Genomic DNA, 21,266 nt, shown 5'->3' on the forward strand with positions numbered 1-21,266 from the left:
AGGGGGCGGAACCACAGGTGGAAGGGATAGGGAGGGCCCCCCAGGAAGGAGCCCCCCCCACTTGCTCTGGCCCAGAGCCCCAGGAAACCTTAATCCGCCTCTGCTTCAGAGTGTGACCTACATGCTTAGTGGCTGGTTGTGAGCATCCCAGGCTTGGAGCTACAACACCAAAGCATTGTGAGGCAGCCAGGGCTGCAGGGCAAGTGATGACACAACCTCTTACTGAATTCCATCACCGAGACCAAAAACTGTTCAAATCCCTTCTCCTACTCAGAAGGAACAGGGCCTCACACAAGGGGTCTCACACATCCTGTACCTGAGTACCTATCCACTAGTCTGAAGGCTATAAGGGAGGCTATAATGAGAAGGTCTTCCTTCTCATCCTCCTCCAGAACACTATCCACTTAGACCCCCCTCACATGACTTGGATGGCCAAGCATCTATTTTCTCTCAGTTTGTGAATTGTTTGCAGAGATACATGCCTCTCTGCAGCCCAAACTTAGCCCTAATTAAGGGCTAAACCAGTGACTGTATAGTGTGTCACGTCTGCAGCTAAGTTAAGAGAAGAGGTTTTTAGTAAAAAGGGGAGTCTTACTTTAGCCTTTTTCTTCTTCCACTCATGATGATAGAAACTCTCATACCTGCCAAGCAGGCAGCTGTTCCTTTTCTCCAACTTGATCCAGAGGAAGGAAGACAATCTGTCAGCTGCTTCCCTCCAATTATGTCATTAGGTCCTCACAAACTCAGCTGTAGTTACTTTAAGAAGTCAAAGGTGCAACAGCCACCAGGAAGTGAGGCAATCTGAATAATCCTGCTTTGTAACAGAACTGCAGCAGCTCAGTTCTAGAGAAGCTTTAGGCTCACATTTTCCAATGAATATTGCCTAACTTAGCAATTCAACACCACTGCCTCCCCCACTCCATTATTCCTGCCAGACATTTTTATTTTTAGAGAAATCCAAATTCAGTTGTCCTGTGAGCAGAAACTACTTACCATGTCATAATGGTCGGTTCCTCCTACTCGATATCCATAGATCTTGATCAGATACATTTACCCTAGCACCAATAAATGAGCCAAGCCTACAAAACAGGAACATACTGAAGAACACGTCAGGAGTAGGGAAGGAGTACTTTTGGCTCAAGAACTGTGAAGAGCCATCTTCAGTATCAATATCCCTATAAATCACTAAACTATGCTTCTTCAAAAGGTATATGCTGTGATATAAATAGCTGCTGCTGAATGGCAACATAGTGGAAATCTTTGCTTAGGCTGTAGTATTGTGCAGTTAGATTTATTGTAGGAGTTTCATGCTTTCCATTGAGGTGTCTGCTATTGATCCCTGTCAGAGAGGATACTGGAGGTGATAGATAATTCTGTCCTAGTACTTCTCTATGCCCAAAATATGATCTGTCCTAAAGAATCCAAGCTGTGCTTTAGCAGTGGCTTACCACAGCCAGCCCCAATTTATTATTAAGGACAAATCAAGGAATGGAGGATTGATTGAGTTCTGAATCAGTGCAGTAGGATTTCTTTTGACGAGAAGATTGGATGCCAGAAGTGGACCTGAAACCTAATTCAGATGTGGAAGGGAGGGGGCGCTGGCTTTGGGTCTGGGGTGCCCGTCAGGGCACATGGTGCTGATTGTATCAGAGAGGCTAGTAAAAGACATACTTCTCTGAAGTGCTTTCTTGTCATAGTGTCAGTCATTATCTTCAGGGACAAGGTCAGGAGCAAGAGAGGCAATTCTGAAGTAAAATACCAGGCAGTGGCCCACGTTAATAACTGCCAGTTCTTCAAGTCACTGTGTGTGAGGTGGGCAGAACTTGAGATTTGCAGCTGGGAGCCAGCAAGGAGCCCATTCAGGTCCAACTAGGCCTCTAGAACCTTGGCATGTGACCAGTTTTACCTCACTGCAAAGCAACTAGCCCCATGAACATTCTGGTGTGTGTTGAGGAATTTACTCAACTCCACTTGAGAGCAGGTGTGCGCCCTCTTAGATTTTGACTTATTTCCCAACTGCATACCATATGCTGTGGTATAGCGGGTACACCATGAGCTGGCATCACATGTATTTCGGGTTGTTTATTGAGCAGCCCACTTTACAGAAAAATACCAATTACCAGAAGCCTGGTAATGGGTTTTAGTTAGGCTATTAGAGGGATGGTCTCTATCACAGCAATTAAAGGGTCAGCAAGGGAGGATTCAGATAGAGTTTGGAAGTTTAGGAGTCTACAAAGAGGTTGTATGGGGGGGAAAGAGCCATGAAGGATTTAGGCACCTACATCCAAAATTTAGATCCTCAAAACCCCTCTTTAGCAGCTAACCCCACAGGCACCCACATTCCCTAAGTGTATCAGTTTCCACGTCCCCATAGAGGCCTAAATTTCCGCTGGTGAGCATGCAAGCCAACTCAGTCCTGATGCCCAGCACCTAGCATCTGCCTAAGTAGGCATTTGCCTCACCTATCTTGGCTGACGTGCTAGGCATGCTCTGAGCATGCTTACCAGACTGAGCCCCCACACAAAATGATGGTGGTGTCCCTGCTCCCTTTATGTGTGATCACCCAATGCTTAAAGCTCTCATGCAGGCTATGAGAAACTAAGGTTCAAATCCCCCTCGGCCTGATGTGAAGCAGGGACTTGAACCTAGGTTTTCTATGTCCCAACCACTAGGCCATACTGGGCTCCTACTGCTCACCTGTGGGAAGCTGTTCCAATTTTTTTATCAACTACATAGTCATTGGACCAGAGCATGCATGAGAATGACTCTATAGCCCAGGGGTTGGGGCACTCCCCATGGAAGTGGGAAATCCAAGTTCCAACCTGTTTCACTGACTATTTAATTATTTATACAAAGTGGAACAGCTTCAACAGGAGAGACTGAGGGAGCCCCACCTAAGAATGCCCCATAGCCCAGTGATTAGGACAGAAACTCCAGGAGGGCACATGGCTATGAATCACAAGTGGAAGAAAGTGTCCGCTTAACTCTCTTTGAGGGTTGGAGCTTAGGTCATACTCCTTTCCTCAGGATTTTTTATTGGCTAGCTTATTAGCTGTTCAGTTTATTGGCTTTTGTGAATCCCATTCTTAGGCATCCAATTATCCCCATGCCTTGTATGGGGAGCCTGGGCACCTAACTCAGGGTTTTGGATTCTAGTAGGCTGCAGGGCACCTAAAAGAAAGATGTTGCAATGCCTATGACTTGTTTGTGGATCTTATCCTGAGTGTCAAAAGACCATAGTGAATTATACTACCAGAGCGTAAGGAAGCTGGGATTGGCCTAGTCAAAGCAGTACAGACTAGCATAGTGCAGAAACCTGTTTGTCAGGCCATTCTTTCTTCACAGGAAGTCACCTTGGAAAAGGAAACCAGTTCATGATGTAGAAGAGCACATATTGTTGAGGTTTTCCTGGTGAATTAGAATCTCATCCATTCAGGATAGGAGTGACTACATCCACAGCACAGCTTGGAATGGGAGTCCCATGGCTTCTGACTATCGAAGGTGGCATCTGAATGCAGAGAAGGGTATAGAGATCCCCTGACAGGAATGATAATTCAGTGGTATAAATTTGCTAAATTCTTCCTGTTTATTTCTTCAGGCTCAAGAGAACGGATCCCAGGAGCTGGTGGCTAGACATGCGGGCACAGTATCGTGCATTTAGCCACAAGTAGGTTGCCAGTTCCCCAGGAAGTTCACAGCTGGGCCTCAACAGTAGGCAGCTCTGAGTTGGCCTGAATGGAGGAGCATGAGGTGGGGTTAGCAGATGCTCCTTTCATGCTTGCTGGGCTGGGAGAAGCCATGTGAATAGATTGGTGTACACCTAGAGGAGGGGGAGGGGAGAACTATCTGGAGATTTAGTGAAGGGGTGGAGTTAAGAATTAGGACAAAGATTAGGGAGTGGAGCCAAGTACTTTTCCAGGGGTAAGTGTAACCTGGCCAGAGATGCCACAGTAGAGGGTCTGGAAGGGGAGCTACCTGGCCTTTGTGAGGGGACAAGGCCAGGAGCGGGGTAAATTGGCTAGTAGCTAAATTAGATGAGTGGGTAAGGATGAGGATTTCCCATCACAAAATTTCATGTTATTCCAGGAAGAGGTGGTATACTTCTCCAACTGAGAAGTGGGTATGATTCTGGTGGCTATTAAGGAAGGAACTGTTAATAGTCTGGATGGCGGGAAGCAGCCAAGGAAATTGCTGGCACCTCCTTGTGACAGATGCCCAGTGCATGTACTCATTCAATAAGGAGCTAGTTCCCTGGAAAACTGGCATTGGAAGCAGACTAGACGGCATCTCCTAAAGAAACTGGGGAATTGGGCTTGGGTCTCCTAATATCTGGTATAGTGAGACAACTCTTTCTCACCTCCTTAACCCTGTACAGTACAGGGGGAAGGCAATGGGGTCCCAGCAATGGTGTTGGGGCCAAGGTAATGGGGTCCCTAAATCCCCAAATAGTTCCCCCCAGGTACTCACCAAATGGAATAGAGGGGTGGAGAGCAGATCACAGGTGGTAGAGATTACACTGGATGACCTGAGTTGGATGGGTTATTGCTGGCTAGTTCCCAAATATGTTACTTAATAAAGTTGCAGCCACAGTTGCCAACTTTCATACTGTAAATAAGCACCCCAATTTTCACAATAAGCCAAAAATCAAGCTAATCCTATTTCAAAACAAGGCCAAAACAAGCCAATCTCTAAGAACCCCAACACTCTATGTGCCTAGATCTCCCCAGCATGCAGTCTAGGATTGTGATGGGCCCACTGTGCACCCCTGACTCTCTGCCCCCCTTACCTCCCCCCCTTGGCCCTGCTTGCCGGGAGCCGATCAAAAAAAGAAACTACAAGCCAAACCAGCTACAAGCCAAAACTAGCCAACAAGCAACTCGCAAGCCAATTAACCCAAAAACAAGCCCAATTTCTGCATTTTTTCACAGGTTTGGCATGTCTGGTTGCAGCCTAGTTAAACCATATTCTTGGTATCTTGGTTTTTCTTCCTGCAATGGCCAGGACAATTGATTAGATCTCCATCAACCCACCCATACACAAAGTCATCCATCAGTAAGAGTCCTGTTAAAGGGTACTAGTTTGAAGTGTTTGGCATTTTGATTATTAGACATGTTCTCTCTAGGCCCCCAGCGGATAAATGTTTCTTACCTTCTCTGTAATCTAGATGTTATTTGTGTGTGGTCCATTTAGTTTAATTATGATAGCTGCATATGCTGTTCCTTCTGGAAAATAACAAAATAAAAATTATCCATTGTCTGGATATTGTAGTAGAACTTCACTTAGTACTTAGCCACTTTGTTGGAGGAGACTGACATTTTAAAAACAGTTTAATAGAAATTAATCGTTTTAATGAAATGGAAATAGAAGTTAAGTGAACTCAGAGGACCTGCCCTCTTAGGGTCTCAAAGTACCTGCAACCTAAGCGTAAGAAATGATCAAATGCCCAGGAGTGAAGGACCATTAGCATTCTATTTGCTTTACAAATGTAAACCGTTTAAACACTTCGTATCCAGTACTGCACACAAGTTGAGAAATGGGGGAATAAAAATAAACATTTATGCTAAATTATTACTTTTTTTTAAGTGTGTATCATTAAGTAATATCTTAGTACTGGAACCAAGTAAACTAAAAGTTCGTTAACAAGAAAATATTCTGATTTTTATTTTTTCACGTTATTATCAAGTACACAATTACAATAATGTCACACATCCCTATATGATTCTATGTATTTTGTTTTTTCTTTTTCTTTTTTACAAAGTGTACAGAGGGAGGGACATACAATATTTAACAGGGCATTTCTACAGAACAATAATTTATATTGTGTCCTTGTAAAAATCTGTACCTTTTAAAAACATTTAACTGAAACATCCATTTTATAGCATATGCTAATCAAATTATTTAAGAATTAAAACTAGTCTGTAACTAATGTCAGTACATTAACAATAACTACAATTTCATTTTCTCTTTATACAGACAAATACATTTTACAAAATCCACTTGACCAAACCTTTAATTACTCCTTTAAAAAAAAAGGTTTCAGTATTGTGCTTTAAAAAAAAGTGTGTATGATTCCAGACTACATAAGAGAAATAAAGTGTGTAAAGTGTTTGTGTTCTTTGTCTTTCAGCTTATTTAAAAAATATATAGTTCAAAATGGCTGGAATTTCTCAATAATATGGTGGGAATTTATGTGGAATTTATAGTTTTCAGCTCTCCACTTGCAAAACACTTAGAGAGAAAAATCAATCTGAACAAAGACATTTTGCAAGATTTCAATAGAAAATGTGCACCAAGTTTTCACACACTATGGACCCGATCCTGCAATAGACAGCTTGCAGGCAGACTGCTGTGACCACACAGATTCCCATTGAAGTCAGGCACAGGAGTCTGTTCCCCAGTTACACATGAAATTATCAGGATCTCTTTATTATTAGCAACATTAGCCAACGTAGGATTGGATCAGTACGTCTGGCACTATTAATCAGACATCACAAAAAAGTATGGGGAAAAACAGCATTAGAAAGCATTAGCCTTGCCTGAAAAGACAAGTCCACGTTAAACTCAAGTGTTTACACTTACAATAAAACATATGGACTGGATGAGCGATAGTTGCAGTTCTCAATAAAAAAACAAAATAGTAAAGATTTAGGACACAAACATCTGAAAGAGGAAAACTCATTCACTATGGGTCTGATTAAGGACTGAAAGCCAACTTCTGCATCCCTTGCTCCCAGTGAGTAGTCCTATTAAAGATAATGGAACTACTATCAGTAAGTGCTACTTGGTGGGATTAATGCTTGCAGAATCTGACTAATCCTATAGTCATTTGGAGCCACATCCTACAATCCTTACTCAACCAACCACTTACTTCAGTGGGAATTTGAATAAGGACTCCAGGATCAGGCCCTAATACATGACTTGTAATTAAGCAATTCAGTTTTGTTTTACCTTTTGTCATCTCAAGATACATGACTTTGTATCTTACACATTTATACAGCAAATAGTAACCAATATTGCATTGCAGCTTTATCTTAGTAATAGACTTCAGGGTGGTAAAATTACATACAATTGTAATGCTCTCCCATTTGTTTATAAACAGACTAGAAAAACTGGGTTAATTCTGGATACTAAGTATTTAATAAACAACGTTCTATTTAGAAACAGTTCTGCCTCTGTCATAATTTATTTTTACAAGGATATCTGAATGAAAATTGGATCTCTGTTCCTTAAAAATCATCTGCTCCTATTATTTCCTACTTGAAGTTCTCTCTCTAAATAATACATTTGCAAAATTATCTGAGACATCTGTTGGACTTTAGAATAAAAGTAAAATAATTCCCAGCAAAAATGTGATTTGACCCAAATACTGCTGTTTCATGTTGTTATACATAAAATCATATTCAATTTGGGGGTACACTTAGCTGTACACACAAGAAGTTGCAGCCTATCCAGGTAAGTGGAAGACCTATATCTTATGTTTCCAATGTTAACTCAGAGGGAAGTTGGGAAAACCAAAACTCTTTTGTGATACATAACCATTCAAAGACAAAGAAGCACAGAGAATAAACATAATACTTATGAATAAATTCTTACTCCAAAAAGTGTAAGCATTGAAAAAATGCCCCAACCATCATTTTTACTTATTATAAAGGGAGAAATGAGATCCTTTGTAAAGGAAACCTGAATAAAAATGCAAAATGTATTTTTTGTTCAGCAATATTAGATATAACTGCTCAAATGGAAAGTTTTTAATTTGCCACAAGTTCTGTATACATTAAATAAGACAAATAGGTTGGCCCTAATAACATTATTCTTGACATTAAAATTCTCCATGTTCTTTTGTACATGTCTGACAATTTTAGCAAGAGAAAATTTAAAATATTTTTAAAATTCACAACAAAACTGTATTAACATGGACACTGTGAGTACCAACAAAGTCAGTAAGATAAATGTTTAAATAAGCTATTACGGTTGAAAAATTCAGTATGAGACAGGGTTTACTTTATTAAATGCAACTTTATTGTTGCCATCTTTTCCTCATTTATTAAACAAACTGAATAGAATTCAGAACACGCTAGTGAACAAAATGTATAAAAGTCAACTAGAAGCAATAATCCTATTTGTATACAGCAATAAATCAAATGCACAGTATTTTTTATTTATTTTTTTTGTGATCGCAGGTGATTGGCTTTAAAATAAGCTGACTGCCTGAAAAGCAATATCCTTTACAACCCCAAGCCATAAGTCTGTAAAAGAGACTTTAAGGCAGCCCAATATCTTTATGATGCCGCATAATGTGCTGGTTCTTCTCTGAAGGCCTTCGGAAACCTTTCTTGCAGTATTCGCAACGGTGAGGGTAGTCTTTTGTATGAATAGAAATAACATGCCGTTTGAAGCCTGAGGCATCTGTAGTGCTATACTCACAGTACTCACATTGATAAACTTTCCTGCCACTGTGTGTTTTCATGTGTTTTTTTAGCTCATTTTGTTGCCTAAACCCTTTTCTACATCTCTTACACCTGAATGGAAGATCCTTTGTGTGAACTGAGAGAATGTGGCGGCTTAGAATAAATGGATCCGCAATCTTAAAGTCACAATGTCTGCACTGGTGCAATTTTTTACCCTTGTGGGCTGCCACATGTTTTTTCAGTTCTGAAGGCCTATGAAAGCCTTTATCACACATATCACACTTGTGAGGGTAATCCTTTGTGTGGACTGAAATTATATGCCGTTTCAAATCACTTGAGTTTGAGCTCTTGTGGTCACAATGCAAACACTGATGTGTTTTGCTTTCTTGATGCATAAGTATATGCTGCTGCAGCTCTTTGGTATCTGAAAAAGTCTGAAAACAAATATCACACTTGAATGGCATTTCCTTACTATGTTTAGTCTTTACATGAGTTTTCAAATTAGAAGAGTCAGCAGACCTGTAATCACAATACTGGCACTCATATGGCTTTTCACCAGTATGGATTCGCATGTGCTTCTTGAGCTCTGATGGATGACGAAATCCTTTACCACACTCTACACAAATATGAGGGAAGTTCTTGCTGTGGACAGCCAGAAGATGACGACTCAGTAACCCTTGTTCCGCTGTCTCATAATCACAGAATTTGCACTTATGCATTTTGTTGGCTCCTTTGTCCCTATGCACCATCTTGTGAGTAAATAAAGCTCCTGCATGAGAGAAACTTTTCCCACACTCATCGCATTCAATAAGCTTTTCTGTTTTGTTAGTCAGCTTGTGACTCTCCAGGTGGTTATGTAAACTTATTTTTTTATTGGTAGTGTAATCACAGTCCGTGCATCTGTATTTCTTCTTAGTAAGAAGGTGCTCTGGATGGTTTTTCATGTGCCTTTTCAAGAAACCTCTGGATTTAAACTTCTTTCCGCAAATCATGCAAGGGTAGACGGTCAAAGGATGGCCATCAGGGCCAATGATTATTGCTGAAAATAAACAAAGTATCATGAAATTGACCGTCAAACATTCTACTTCAAATAATTTAATTAATAATATGTAACAATAAGTAGTACTGTTAAATAAATCCAAATTAGTTACTTCCATTAATGTTAAGTTCACTTTAACCATTATTCTGCACTAATCCTATAGCACTGATAGTCAGAATTTCCCAACACTAACAAGTGCAGACTCAAAACTTCTATATTTGGCACTACTGTCAAATATGAGACATACAGAGAGAAGGGCATCTTTACAACCAATGAATCAATGTCACACAGACTACATGAAAGAAATATGTAGAAACTCAATAAGGAATAAGTTAACATGTCAGTGATTACAGGTCCTTCAACATTCTCTCAACATTGTCTTTAATCAGAATCGACACGTTTTAATAAAAAATGGAAAATGTATATTAAAGGACAACTTCTATGAACCAATGACACAACCTCACACAGCAAACTATTTATGCTCCCCATAACATTCCAGATTTCAAAGTTATACTTTTTAACAAAATGAATAAAGTCCATTCATACCACAAACACTCCTATGCAATATGATTTCTGTAATATATTGTACATTCTGCTTGCTATGAGATCAGATAGCAGCAGTGGACAGGATGGATTTTTTCATGTACGAATGGCAAGAAGTTAGCAATCATTTCTTTCGGAAGCAGAACTTACATGTGTCACCCATGTCTTTTTCTTCTCAAGATTATACTACTATAATGAAATCTACATAGGTTTACACATTAAAACCACCCTCAGACTGAAGTTGGTACAAAACTCATCAGCTCACTTATTAAGCGGAACATCGTCCTGTGAGCATATTACATTGGTGCCACATGATCTGCACTAAATAGCCTAAGACCTACGTATCTGAGAGACTACCTCCCTCCTCATGCCATATGTCATGGTTACAAGCAGGAGAAATGTTCAAGCTGGACTCCTCTTGGTATGAATGGGAGTGGGTCAATGGGAGAACATTTTATGTACGGGCTCCTCAGCTTTGGAACTCATTCCCTCATCTTTGTCCAAATTAGCCTGAATTTGATTACCTTCTGGGAACTCTGTGAAGCACATTTCCCCCCAAATAAGGGAGAATTAACAGGGTAATTGGTGGTGCAAAAGGAAGGATTATTTCAACCTCTAATTCGCCTGGTCTGCTATGTGGGGGCTACATGAAATAGAACTGCTGCAGCTTAGTTACAATGGAAAGGAATTTTTGATATTTGTATTTTAAGTCAAGAACACCTAAGTAAATGGAGAGATGGTCTTTTTACTTCATTAGAAAAATAAGTAATTCATTGAAGGTAGAAGCCTACTACTGTCAACACCATGCAGCTGCTCTTATGGTTTCAAGTAAAGATTCTGGAAAAGCCATTAGGGCAACTTATTTCATAATTATAGTAAATTTAAGAGACATGAGAGAACATGTATAGAATTTATACCAGATAAAGTAACTTATGATACTCAAACTTCTTTAGTTACTTGTTAAATTAACTGCCATAACTAACTTTATTCAGTTTATTGTATATACAAAAAAGACAACCAGCTTTTTAGAAAAGTACCATTTACAGCAATATTTTATTTGGCCAAGATCAGTTTTTGAAAAAGGTTGTATATGCTAGTCAATTCAGATTTGTTTAACAAATTAAATGTATAAGAATTTAACTTTTTGCCACAATATTGCTTTTGTTTTGTCTGAGAAGGATTCACTTCCATTTGAAGCTGTGATGTTAAGTTTTCTTAACATTTTTATTTCAGACTTTTAAAAAGAAAATACAAGTTGGGTATGTGAGCTGAACAACTTGCCAACAAATCCGAGAAGCAAAGTAACCATATTCTCTCTAGAGAACATTGTGTCTTCAAGACCTCAGTGGCAATGCACATTTGTATATGAGCATCCATATGTCTCTATCAAGGTACTTTTATGGCCCTATCACTAAATTACCTAAGCATCTAAGTACTCACCTGTTTGGTACTGCCTGGATTCAGGTCTCCTCCTTTTCTTTGGTTTTTGTTTAGCTAGTCTCCCAAGTCCAGTAGACTCATCTATGTGCAAGAGAGCACTTGCAGTGCCATTCCGACTTTCAATCCCATCAGTATTATTACCTAATAAAATAGATTAAAATTACCTACCATAGTTACTCAAATTTATTTGGACTATAGAAACTATAATGAAAAATAGGAAAGAGAACCTTTTAACTTGATAACTTTTAGCTAAACTATGGTAATGTTGTTAAACCAAAAGGCCATTAAAATTAATTGATCCACAAGCACTCTTCATAGTATACGACAAAATCTAGGACTAAAACAACTGTATAACTGAGTATAAACTGAATGGTGCAGTACTGGATTTGTATGGGGAAGGATCTGGATTCAAATCCAATGTAGTTTACAGAAGAAAACAGAAGTCCATTTCACAAAAAAGTTTCTCTCTTTCTAATCTCAATATTGCATTTTAAGAAAAGATTTTCCCATATATTTCTGGTTAGTAATTCTGTACAAAGAATTTCTAATCTCAGGGAACAAACGCAAGTCACACGTTTTATACCTGATGTCCATTATTCCATCAGGGTTCAATCCTGTAAGACCTCTGTGTGTGAATGCCCATTCTGTACAAGCCAACTGACTTGACTTGAAGATAATGAAAGTTCCATATGCAGAGAATTTGCAGGGTTGGACCTTTAATTTGGGAGTCATTGCTGAATGTGCCAGAGACTTTAATAAGAACTAGAACAACATGAATATACATAAAACTCACACTCTACACAAATCTGGATATTTAACTTTGTACAAATTACTGTAGATACTCGTTCATAAGCAGAATTTTTTTAATAAAAAAGGGAAGCACCAGAGGAGGGGGTCGGCTTATGAACAGGTATAGAGAGGGAGAGGTGGGACAAAGCCCCTCCCCCCAACAGAGGGAGCAAGAAAAGGCAGCACAGCCAGCAGAGACAGAAGGGAAGAGGCGGGGCCAGAGTCTCTCCGCTTCTGGACACGCTGCTCTCCCCCCAGCCTCAGAAGCAGCTGCAGCTCCAGGGCTGGCAAGCTGCAGCCACGCCGCCCCGCCCAGCCTGGAACAGCTCCAACCAGGTCAGAGACATCCTCCCCTGGCCCTACCCACATATGGTGGGAAGGGATGGGATGGGGAGAGTGTGGGGGTCCTGGGCTAGGGGTGGGGTCATGTGGGGGGTGGTCACAGGGGTTACTCCCCTGACTCCCAGCTTCTCCCCCCCAAATAAATTTCCCCACCAGTTGCTGTCCCGGCCCGTCAGGGTAAGCAGCTGGCACGCCAAGACACTTTGTTTACTTAGGTTTACCTCCATGCCTGCGGACACTCGAGGTAAACAAACCATCTCGGCCCCCCCAACGGCTTATCCTAATGGCCCAAGAGCCAAAGTTTGCTGACCCTTGAATTATAGAATCCGCTTATGAATGGGTTATAAAAATTTTCCATTTTTACTTATCCATCTTGGGGGGGTTGGCTTATAAACGAACCGGCTTATGATCGAGTATATACGGTAATTTTAACAAGAGTGAACAATACACTCAACACTCTATAAAACAAAGAGGAGGATACCACCCATGCCCCAAGGAGCTTACATTCTAAATATACAAACAGTACCAGAATGACATATAACACACCAGATAATGGGTTTAACTACAAGTGAAATAATTAAGATTTGTTTTTTATTTAACAACACATCTTTTGTTGGTTGTTTAACATTGATAAGATTTTGTGGAATACGTAAGCTTTAAGGAGTGGTCTCACGAACAGTGGTCTCTTTATGCTCCAGGAGAGGGAGGCAGTTCAAGGTGGAAGAGGTAGCATATAAGAAGATGTGACGACAAGAATGGGAAGAGGACAAAGGAAGCAGCTAGATAAAAGTAAAGAGTTGAAGTGGGTTTTTAGGAATGAATGAGAGAAAAAAATGCAGGCAGGAGCAAACTCATGCACAACCTGAGGATTCTGAACTTCATGTATCAGCTGAGGAAAGCCAGAAAAAGGGCTGAAGAGTCTGTGTGGCAGGTGACAGATGATTTTAGAAGTGAGAACCAATTTCACATCTGACAACAATAAAACATAACTGAGCTATGTACACAAGGGTCCTTACAGATTATGACATGACAAAATTGGACCTAAATGTTCTCAAATACAGGAAACTGTTTTCCCTACTTTCTAGAATGGAAAGTAGTAGAGCCACTGAATTCTGCCACATTGCAGCAGAAAAATAATAAAATGTGATTTTTTTTTTTAAATCTCCCCAGTAACATTACCTCCATCACTCTTTCCTCCTTTGAACCTGTCACTGACTTTGAGGTTTCTCATCTGATATCCTCTAAGCCCTCTTCAACCTGCCCCAGTGACACCCAGGCCTTCCAGGCCATGACTTCTGCTCCCCTTTTCTCACCTCTCCCATCAAATCCCATATCCTGACAATACAAGCACACTACTGTTTCCCACGTCCTAAAAAATCTCCATTTTAGATGTATCACCTCTCTTTCTGACTACTGTCCTCCCTTTTTTTCTTCATTTTTAAAACTCACTGAATGTGCTGTCTACAACTGTTGATTTGAGTTCTTCAAACTCCATTCTGGATCCCCATTGAAACTGCACTCACTGAGATCTCATATGAATTCTTCATGGCCAAATCTAAGGTCTCAACTCCACCCTCACTGATCTCTCAGCACTTTTTAACAAACGTTCTCCTTCTTGACATATTTGTTCTCCTTGCCTTTCATGTCACCATCTTCTCCTGGTTCTCTTCATCTTTTCCAATCATTTCCTCAGCATTTCATTGCCCCTTTTCTCTGACATTACTGACACCACCACCATGTTCCATGTCACTTAGATCTGTAATCGAGATGTCAACTTTTATTCCACTCTCTCTCTAGCTCCACACATCCAAAATATATTCAAATCTTGCTGCTTCGTCCTCAGAAACATTTTTAAGATCTAGAATTTTCTCTGTCTGCACAACTAACACTCTCATCCAAACCCTAATCATCTATCTCCTCCTTCTCTATCCTGGAAAATCCACTTCAGTCCACTCAAGTCCATCCACATAGGAGTTAAGATTCTGCCCATATTGCTCCTCCTCTTTTGAGTACATCCACTGGCATCCCTTTCCCATCAGAAATTCAATTTTCTTCTCCTCATCTTTTAAGGCCCTTCAGTACGCTGCCCCTACCCACTTATCCGTTCTTCTATCTCAGTGTTTCCCAAACTTGGGACGCCGCTTGTGTAGGGAAAGCCCCTCTCGGGCCGGGCCGGTTTGTTGACCTGCCGCGTCCGCAGGTCCGGCCGATCGCGGCTCCCACTGGCCACGGTTCGCTTCTCCAGGCCAATGGGAGATGCTGGAAGCGGCACGGGCCAAGGAACGTATTGGCCTCTGCTTCCAGCAGCTCCCATTGGCCTGGAGCAGCAAACCGCAGCCAGTGCGAGCCACAATCAGCTGAACCTGCGGACGCAGCAGGTAAACAAAATGGCCTGGCCTGACTGGGGCTTTCCCTATACAAGCGGCGTCCCAAGTTTGGGAAACACTGTTCTATCTTACTGTGTTACCTCTCACCTCATCTCTTCCAGGTTGCTAATAATGCCAGCCTCGATTGTACAGTCATTACCCTGTTGTTCTTCAAATCCCTCCTCAACATTCACTTCAACTGTGAGGACTACGTGAAACTTTCAACTAATAAAAGACAGGTAGGTATACAGAAGGGATTTTTTTTTAAATGACTCACAGCTACTCAGCCATGTGTTCCTATCACTGTTGCCTTTATCCTTCCTCCTTCATTCTTTAGTTTGTTACACCACTTGTTGCAATTTATTTAAAAGTATACTGTAAACTCTTTGGGGCAAGGACTGTCTCTTGCTATGTGTTTGGACAGCACTTAGCATACACTTAGCATACCCCATCTTGATGAGGTACCTGAGTGCTTCTATTACAAATACATAAATGATCTACTCCAACAAGGAGAAAAGTCAGTTCAGATCTCAATTAGTGCCTAGATACCAATAATCAAGAACAATTCTGAAATATTGGAGAACAACTCTGAGTTCTACCCAAGAATTATTTAAATGGAAATTACAGTAACAGTGTCCCCTTCCTGCTTGCTTTTTAAAAGTATTTCATTTTCCAAGTACCAGACTATATATTTATGCACTCATCCTGGCACCCCAAAATAAAGTCACATGTTGCTTCTCAGCTAAGATTTACATGAATCCTACAGTTGTCACTTTTGACAAAAATATTCCTCTCTCTATATCCAAGCCAGCCTTTATTGTACACCAAAACTGTGAAGGCCAGAGGTACTCAAGATACAATTTTTCAGCTGGAAGACTGTGTACTTCTTGCTGTACCTCCTTCTACATTATCTATATGAAGGAAATGCCTGTTAAAATGGAAACAAAGAAAGGCTTCCTTTAAAATTTTCATCTTTCTTTTCAGGAATCTGTTTAGAGATGTATGGGTGACAGCATTTTGGAACTGTAGGACACACAATGCCATGACATTCTGATTGAAAATGCTTTGGCAGATATTTTGCTACCACCAATCCCAGTCTTGAAGAAGTGCTTGTACATGACCTACCATAAGCTGCTGCCCAAGCTATGGGCATAAAAGTTTTAATTTCAGTGTCATCAATTTGCTGTTCATGGGCCACTGCTGCATCTTCTTCCCCTACAATCACTTCCATATAAACCTCATCAGCAAGTTCTGCAACATCTAACAGAAAAAGAAATTAAAAATAAGCAGCATTAATAATAATTTCACATAATTGAAAATAAAAACCCTGTCCCCAAAAAAAGGCCACCTACTTACTTAAATCTTCATCTTCATGCTGAGAATCATTTACAGTCATGTAAACCATTTTTTCCCTTGGAATACGAACACTGCTGTTTTGATCAAGTAGTCCCACCCCATGATCATTCTCAGATTCACTCTCCACAATGTCTACTGTGCCTCCTAATTAAGAAGACCAGAATAAAAGTGTTTTTTTAAAGTACATTTCTACCAAATTACATTCTAAACTGAAAAATAATATAAAAAATGTTTATATTCTTTAACATTTAGAATCCATGGCTCTTCACAAATGATTTGAGAAAAAACATAGTCTCAGAGTATACAGGATTTCAGAAGTCAAGTTAGAATATTCTAAAATGACCATGCTGATTTACCTAAATCATCTTCTCCAGGATCAGCTTTGAAGATATATACTTTGATGACTTCTGGACAAATGCTGTCCACTTTACACGGATCACTTTCTGAATCTGCTTCCATGGTAATTTCAGCAGAACCTTCATGTTCTATCTTCCCAGTATCATCCACTACAAAGACACATTATGATATGATCACACAATCTATACAAACAGCTGCAAATGAGAGAGGATTCACTTTATCATTTCAGTTTTAAAATGGTTAAAAATGAAAATAAATTTACTGGTTTGACACTGGAGTGGAAGAAGCCACACAAAGAATTGCTTAAAAAAAAAGGAGAGAGACGGAAGCAAATCCAAGACACAAGATTTTCATCATCTAGATAAGATAAAAGTGATAAGCTGCATCACTCTATTAGAAAAAAAGGCAGCAGCATTCTTGCATTACTTGATGAAACAAGGGCAGCCCTTATGCCCTATTTCAACCCAAGCTAGCCAAAATATATTGGTGATGAAGGCAGTAAGAGAAAGGAAACAGCCACAGTGAAGAACACAAAACTGCTTCACAACTTCTCTAGGTTGCCCTTCCTTGACCACTAACATAGAGAACCAGTACTACAATTTGGAGCAAAGAGGAGAAGATGAATGACAACCATCAGGAAATATCCCAAAATAGCAAACTGCAGTAAGAGGGGGAAAAACACATACTAGTACTTATTCTACAGCCCAGGGTTCATACACTTCTTCAATTTTTAACAACTTTCTCCCCTCCACATACACATCCAACAAGCTATTAACTCCCTTCCTGTCAAGAGCTGTCCTTTACTCCTCTCACCTCTCCCATAAGGCCACATATTACAGACGTCCCTTCAGTTGAGAACTGGACCTAGCTCCCTTCTAAGCCTATTAATACTGCTCCTTTATTTGGCTAGAAAGGGGATTAACTACATTAAAACACTAGGTCTGTCTTTTCCCACTAACCAAGAAGCAGCATTTTAAGCAATCCCAGACCCTGCCTGCTCATAAAAAAGGGACCAAGTTCAGTTTCAAACTAATGAATTGCCACTCTAACACTGACAAATTCTGATTCCATTAATTCCTGTCAACTTCCCTACAGAGAGAAATTTAAATTGTATGGAGTATTACAGTCCTATATCCATTCCCCACTATTATTTTGAATTCATTGCAAAACAATCTCTTAAAGGAAGACTGTGCCTGTTCCATTTCTGCTCCTCAATGGACTTCCTCCAAGCAGCAGAATGAAAATATAGTTCACACACATATACCCACATTCATGTGATAAATTTATTTTCCACACAGTTTTTAACTGGCTCACCTGCTCTCTGCCCACTAAGCCACTAGTACCGGTAGTGCTTCTAACACGGCAACCTCATAAGCAGCTTCAGAAATCTGACATCTTTTTAAAACACATACCATAAGAAAATATTTCTTTGCCCAAATGTGGCCTTTTATCCCAAAATATTAATTTCCACAGGCTCACAAAGTCCATTATCTCACAACCCTACAGGGATTTCCCATTTCCAACAGGATCCAGCATTTCTTCTAGCACTGGCAGAGTCCAAAGAACTGGACTTAAAATATATGGCATTATGTACAATAAATACTTTAAGTCTCTTTTTGAGGTTTTTATGGCTCCTTCAAAGTCATGTATAGAGTTTGGAATCATGGTAACAAACGGCACAAATTTTAGAGGAAAAGAAATGCAAAACAGTACCAATAAAATCTTTTAAAACGCTAAAAATTTTCTAATAGCTTTCTGTAACATGTGGCATATACAGAGTACGTGATGTCATGGTATAAAAATCTTATTGGCTCATCTGGAATGATCTGCATTAGTCAATCATGGTTTTGCCACTCATGAACAATGCAGCCAGCCCGAGCATCATACTGACCTCCTTTGTAAAGTGCTTTGAGATCTACTGATGCAAAGCGCTATACAAGACTAGGTATTGTTATTATTATTGTGCAATTATGTCAACATAAAACTTTTATACCACATACAATCGATGTATTCTGTCTCTCATCCGTACTATACATACATTTACACATGCATAACATTTCTCAACAAGGAAAGTAAATTAGTAGCTATCACTATTTGCAGAGAATATTATGCATTATATTACATCACAAAATATTAAAAATGTTCTTTAATCTACTAGTCCCATCACTAGAAATGGCAGCAGGAATGCACCAAACACTATTTTTTCAAGTGAATGATGAATGAACACTGCATAATACATTGCTTCCAAAGTCCCAGAAAACCAAGAGTACTATCTGAAATGCCTTTAGGAACAAGATCCTAGATCAAGAGAATGTCCTTGTTAACATAGCTGTAATAAAACTCAGAACCTTTTAAACGGAGAAAAAAGGCAAGACATTATGGTGATATGTTATTACAGATTACTTTGAAAATGCAACCTTACAGGACGTGTTCTCGGCTACCTGGATGTACTTTTATAAAAAATTTCTTGAAATACACGAGACCCCAACTATAAATAAAATTCTGGCATGGAGGGGAAATGTATTATCATCATTCCTCAAGTATACTTTTTGTTTTGTTCCTTCTGTAGGATTTAATTACTCCCTTCTGGATTGACTATCAGCACTGTCCATCTAGATAGTGCTTTCTCATCAATAGGGCTTGATACTGCACCACTGAAGTCAATAGGAAATTTGTCACTGACTTAAATGGATGCAGGAACAAGTCCTTAACAAGGAAAAAAATAACTGAAGGTTCTAGAGTCCACAGTACTATGTTAGGCAGGAATTGTTTTTGGTTTTCTTTTTTAAAACAATTAACTTCTAATTGTAGAGTCTGGTGGGTTTTTTTGTTTGTTTGTTTGTTTAAATAATGTATAGAAGGTTTCTGGCTTATGAATCAAAAATTCAGTTCCTTCTCCTCCAGATAATGGATAAGGTCTTCCTACGCTAGAGAGTAATCTTTGTGAAAAATGCAATTTTAAGGCAATTGGTGCATATTTCAATGTACAAAATTATAATTAGTTCGTTTCCCGACTCCCCTTCACATTATATATAAACCTCAGATATGACTCCTATTTAATAAAAGTATCCTTTAATAATCCTATTTAAGAAACAAAACAAAAACATGCCAAACTTTTAAAATGTGAGTATGTGTAGAAATATAGGACCACATTTTCCCCTTGGAGGAAAAATTCCCACACATATTTCTGGGAGAGTTTGCAGCATTAACATGCTAGCAGTGCTTGGCAGATTAGAGGAAGAGTAGAAAATATGATAAATAGTGCAGTAAGTTCAATAGGAGAAAAGTGGGGAAGAAAGGATGAGAAAAGAGTAAAAGAGAAGACAAGATCAGAGATAACAAGGAAAGAAGGAAAAGGAAATCAGAAGGTGAGATGGAAACAAGGGGGAAACAAAATATATCCCAGCAGGAATAACACCATTTCCCTCTCCAATTGGCTCTATATATAAAGCATGTTTCCACTGAAGTATAGTTTGGCTGCAGCTGCTGGCCATTGTCTGCTATCCACAGTGCAGTTGGGTGGTTGATTAGTGATCAAGACATGTAGTGTGCCTGCCACACTGAAGCATCTATCTATACTGGTTTATTTGGGCTTTGGTATCATCCTTGTAATTACACCTCTACCTCGATATAATGCTGTCCTCGGGAGCCAAAAAATCTTTCCGCATTATAGGTGAAACCGCGTTATATCAAACTTGCTTTGAACCACCGGAGTGCGCAGCCCCACCCCCCCAGAGCGCTACTTTACCGCGTTATATCAGAATTCGTGTTATATCGGGTCGCATTATATCGGGGTAGAGGTGTACTTATTTTAGGGTGCAGTCTAAAAATGTTATTTTGGTTACATAGTGAATTTTTTTTTTTTTTAATGAACACTTTCCACGCATTTTTCTGTATTTTTCAAGCTTTTCAACCTCAGTTAGAGAAAATGTGGTTTACAAACATCAACCTGGTCAATGTTTAAAATGTGAAGCCTCTTAGATGCTTGAATTTTTAATTCAAATATATGACCTATCCATGGGTACTACCCCAAACCTGTCTTACCCATGAATGCGCCAAACACAGGATGCTGCCATTTTCTTATATTCTCCCTCCTGGAAGTAAAAAAGGAAAATGTGTTCCTATCTGTTAATTTAATTTCTCAAAGAATGCATGCTCACTTGCTGGTGGTCTTCAGAGAGCTCATGATCACATGACGCTGGCTCTTTTCTCATTTAAAGTTGCTAAATTTACTCTAAAAAATGGCAAAAAACACACTTTCCTAATGTTACTTTTCTATGTATGCAATTGCTATAGTTGCTACAGTGATTTTACGAGATCACAAATGGAAGAGGAAGGTGGACTGCACAATTGTGTGCAAAGGTAGAAGTGGTCCATCAAAGAATCTGTTAATGTAGTCCACAACATGAAAAATCTTGAGAACCCCTAATCTAAAGCATATCTAGATAGTCTCCATATGGAGGAATAACAGTAAGACCAACAGATAATAAAGGAATGACTAAGAGCAGTACAAGGAAAAACAAAATATAGCTTATATATTAATAACATTGAATTAATCTGTTAATTGTCTACTATACTACTACCGTAACATGGTTGGACAACGGAAGCGTTATAAGGACTTGCTGA

At 39.6% G+C, this 21,266-nt stretch overlaps 1 protein-coding gene across 8 annotated transcripts in view; it reads right to left on the reverse strand.

Annotated features, from left to right (window-relative positions):
- Positions 1-5,636: 5,636 nt before the first annotated feature.
- The window catches only part of ZFX (zinc finger protein X-linked), a 28,048-nt gene continuing 12,418 nt past the window's right edge, over positions 5,637-21,266 (reverse strand). For 3 of the 8 annotated variants that reach the window (XM_008170213.4, XM_005281551.5, XM_065579375.1), the window contains 5 exons: positions 16,640-16,789; positions 16,284-16,427; positions 16,053-16,187; positions 11,431-11,571; positions 5,637-9,447 (listed from right to left, as the gene is read on the reverse strand). In XM_008170213.4, the coding sequence (XP_008168435.2) occupies positions 8,261-9,447; positions 11,431-11,571; positions 16,053-16,187; positions 16,284-16,427; positions 16,640-16,789 (1,757 nt within the window). In that variant the 3' untranslated portion in view covers positions 5,637-8,260. Of the gene's footprint in view, positions 9,448-11,430; positions 11,572-14,198; positions 14,318-16,052; positions 16,188-16,283; positions 16,428-16,639; positions 16,790-20,684; positions 20,704-21,266 lie in introns of those variants that run through there. The other 5 variants (XM_024106905.3, XM_065579396.1, XM_065579393.1 and 2 more) reach the window with 3 other exon arrangements.

Source organism: Chrysemys picta, chromosome 1 (genome assembly GCF_011386835.1).
Source record: "Chrysemys picta bellii isolate R12L10 chromosome 1, ASM1138683v2, whole genome shotgun sequence".
Taxonomy (NCBI): Eukaryota; Metazoa; Chordata; order Testudines; family Emydidae; genus Chrysemys; species Chrysemys picta.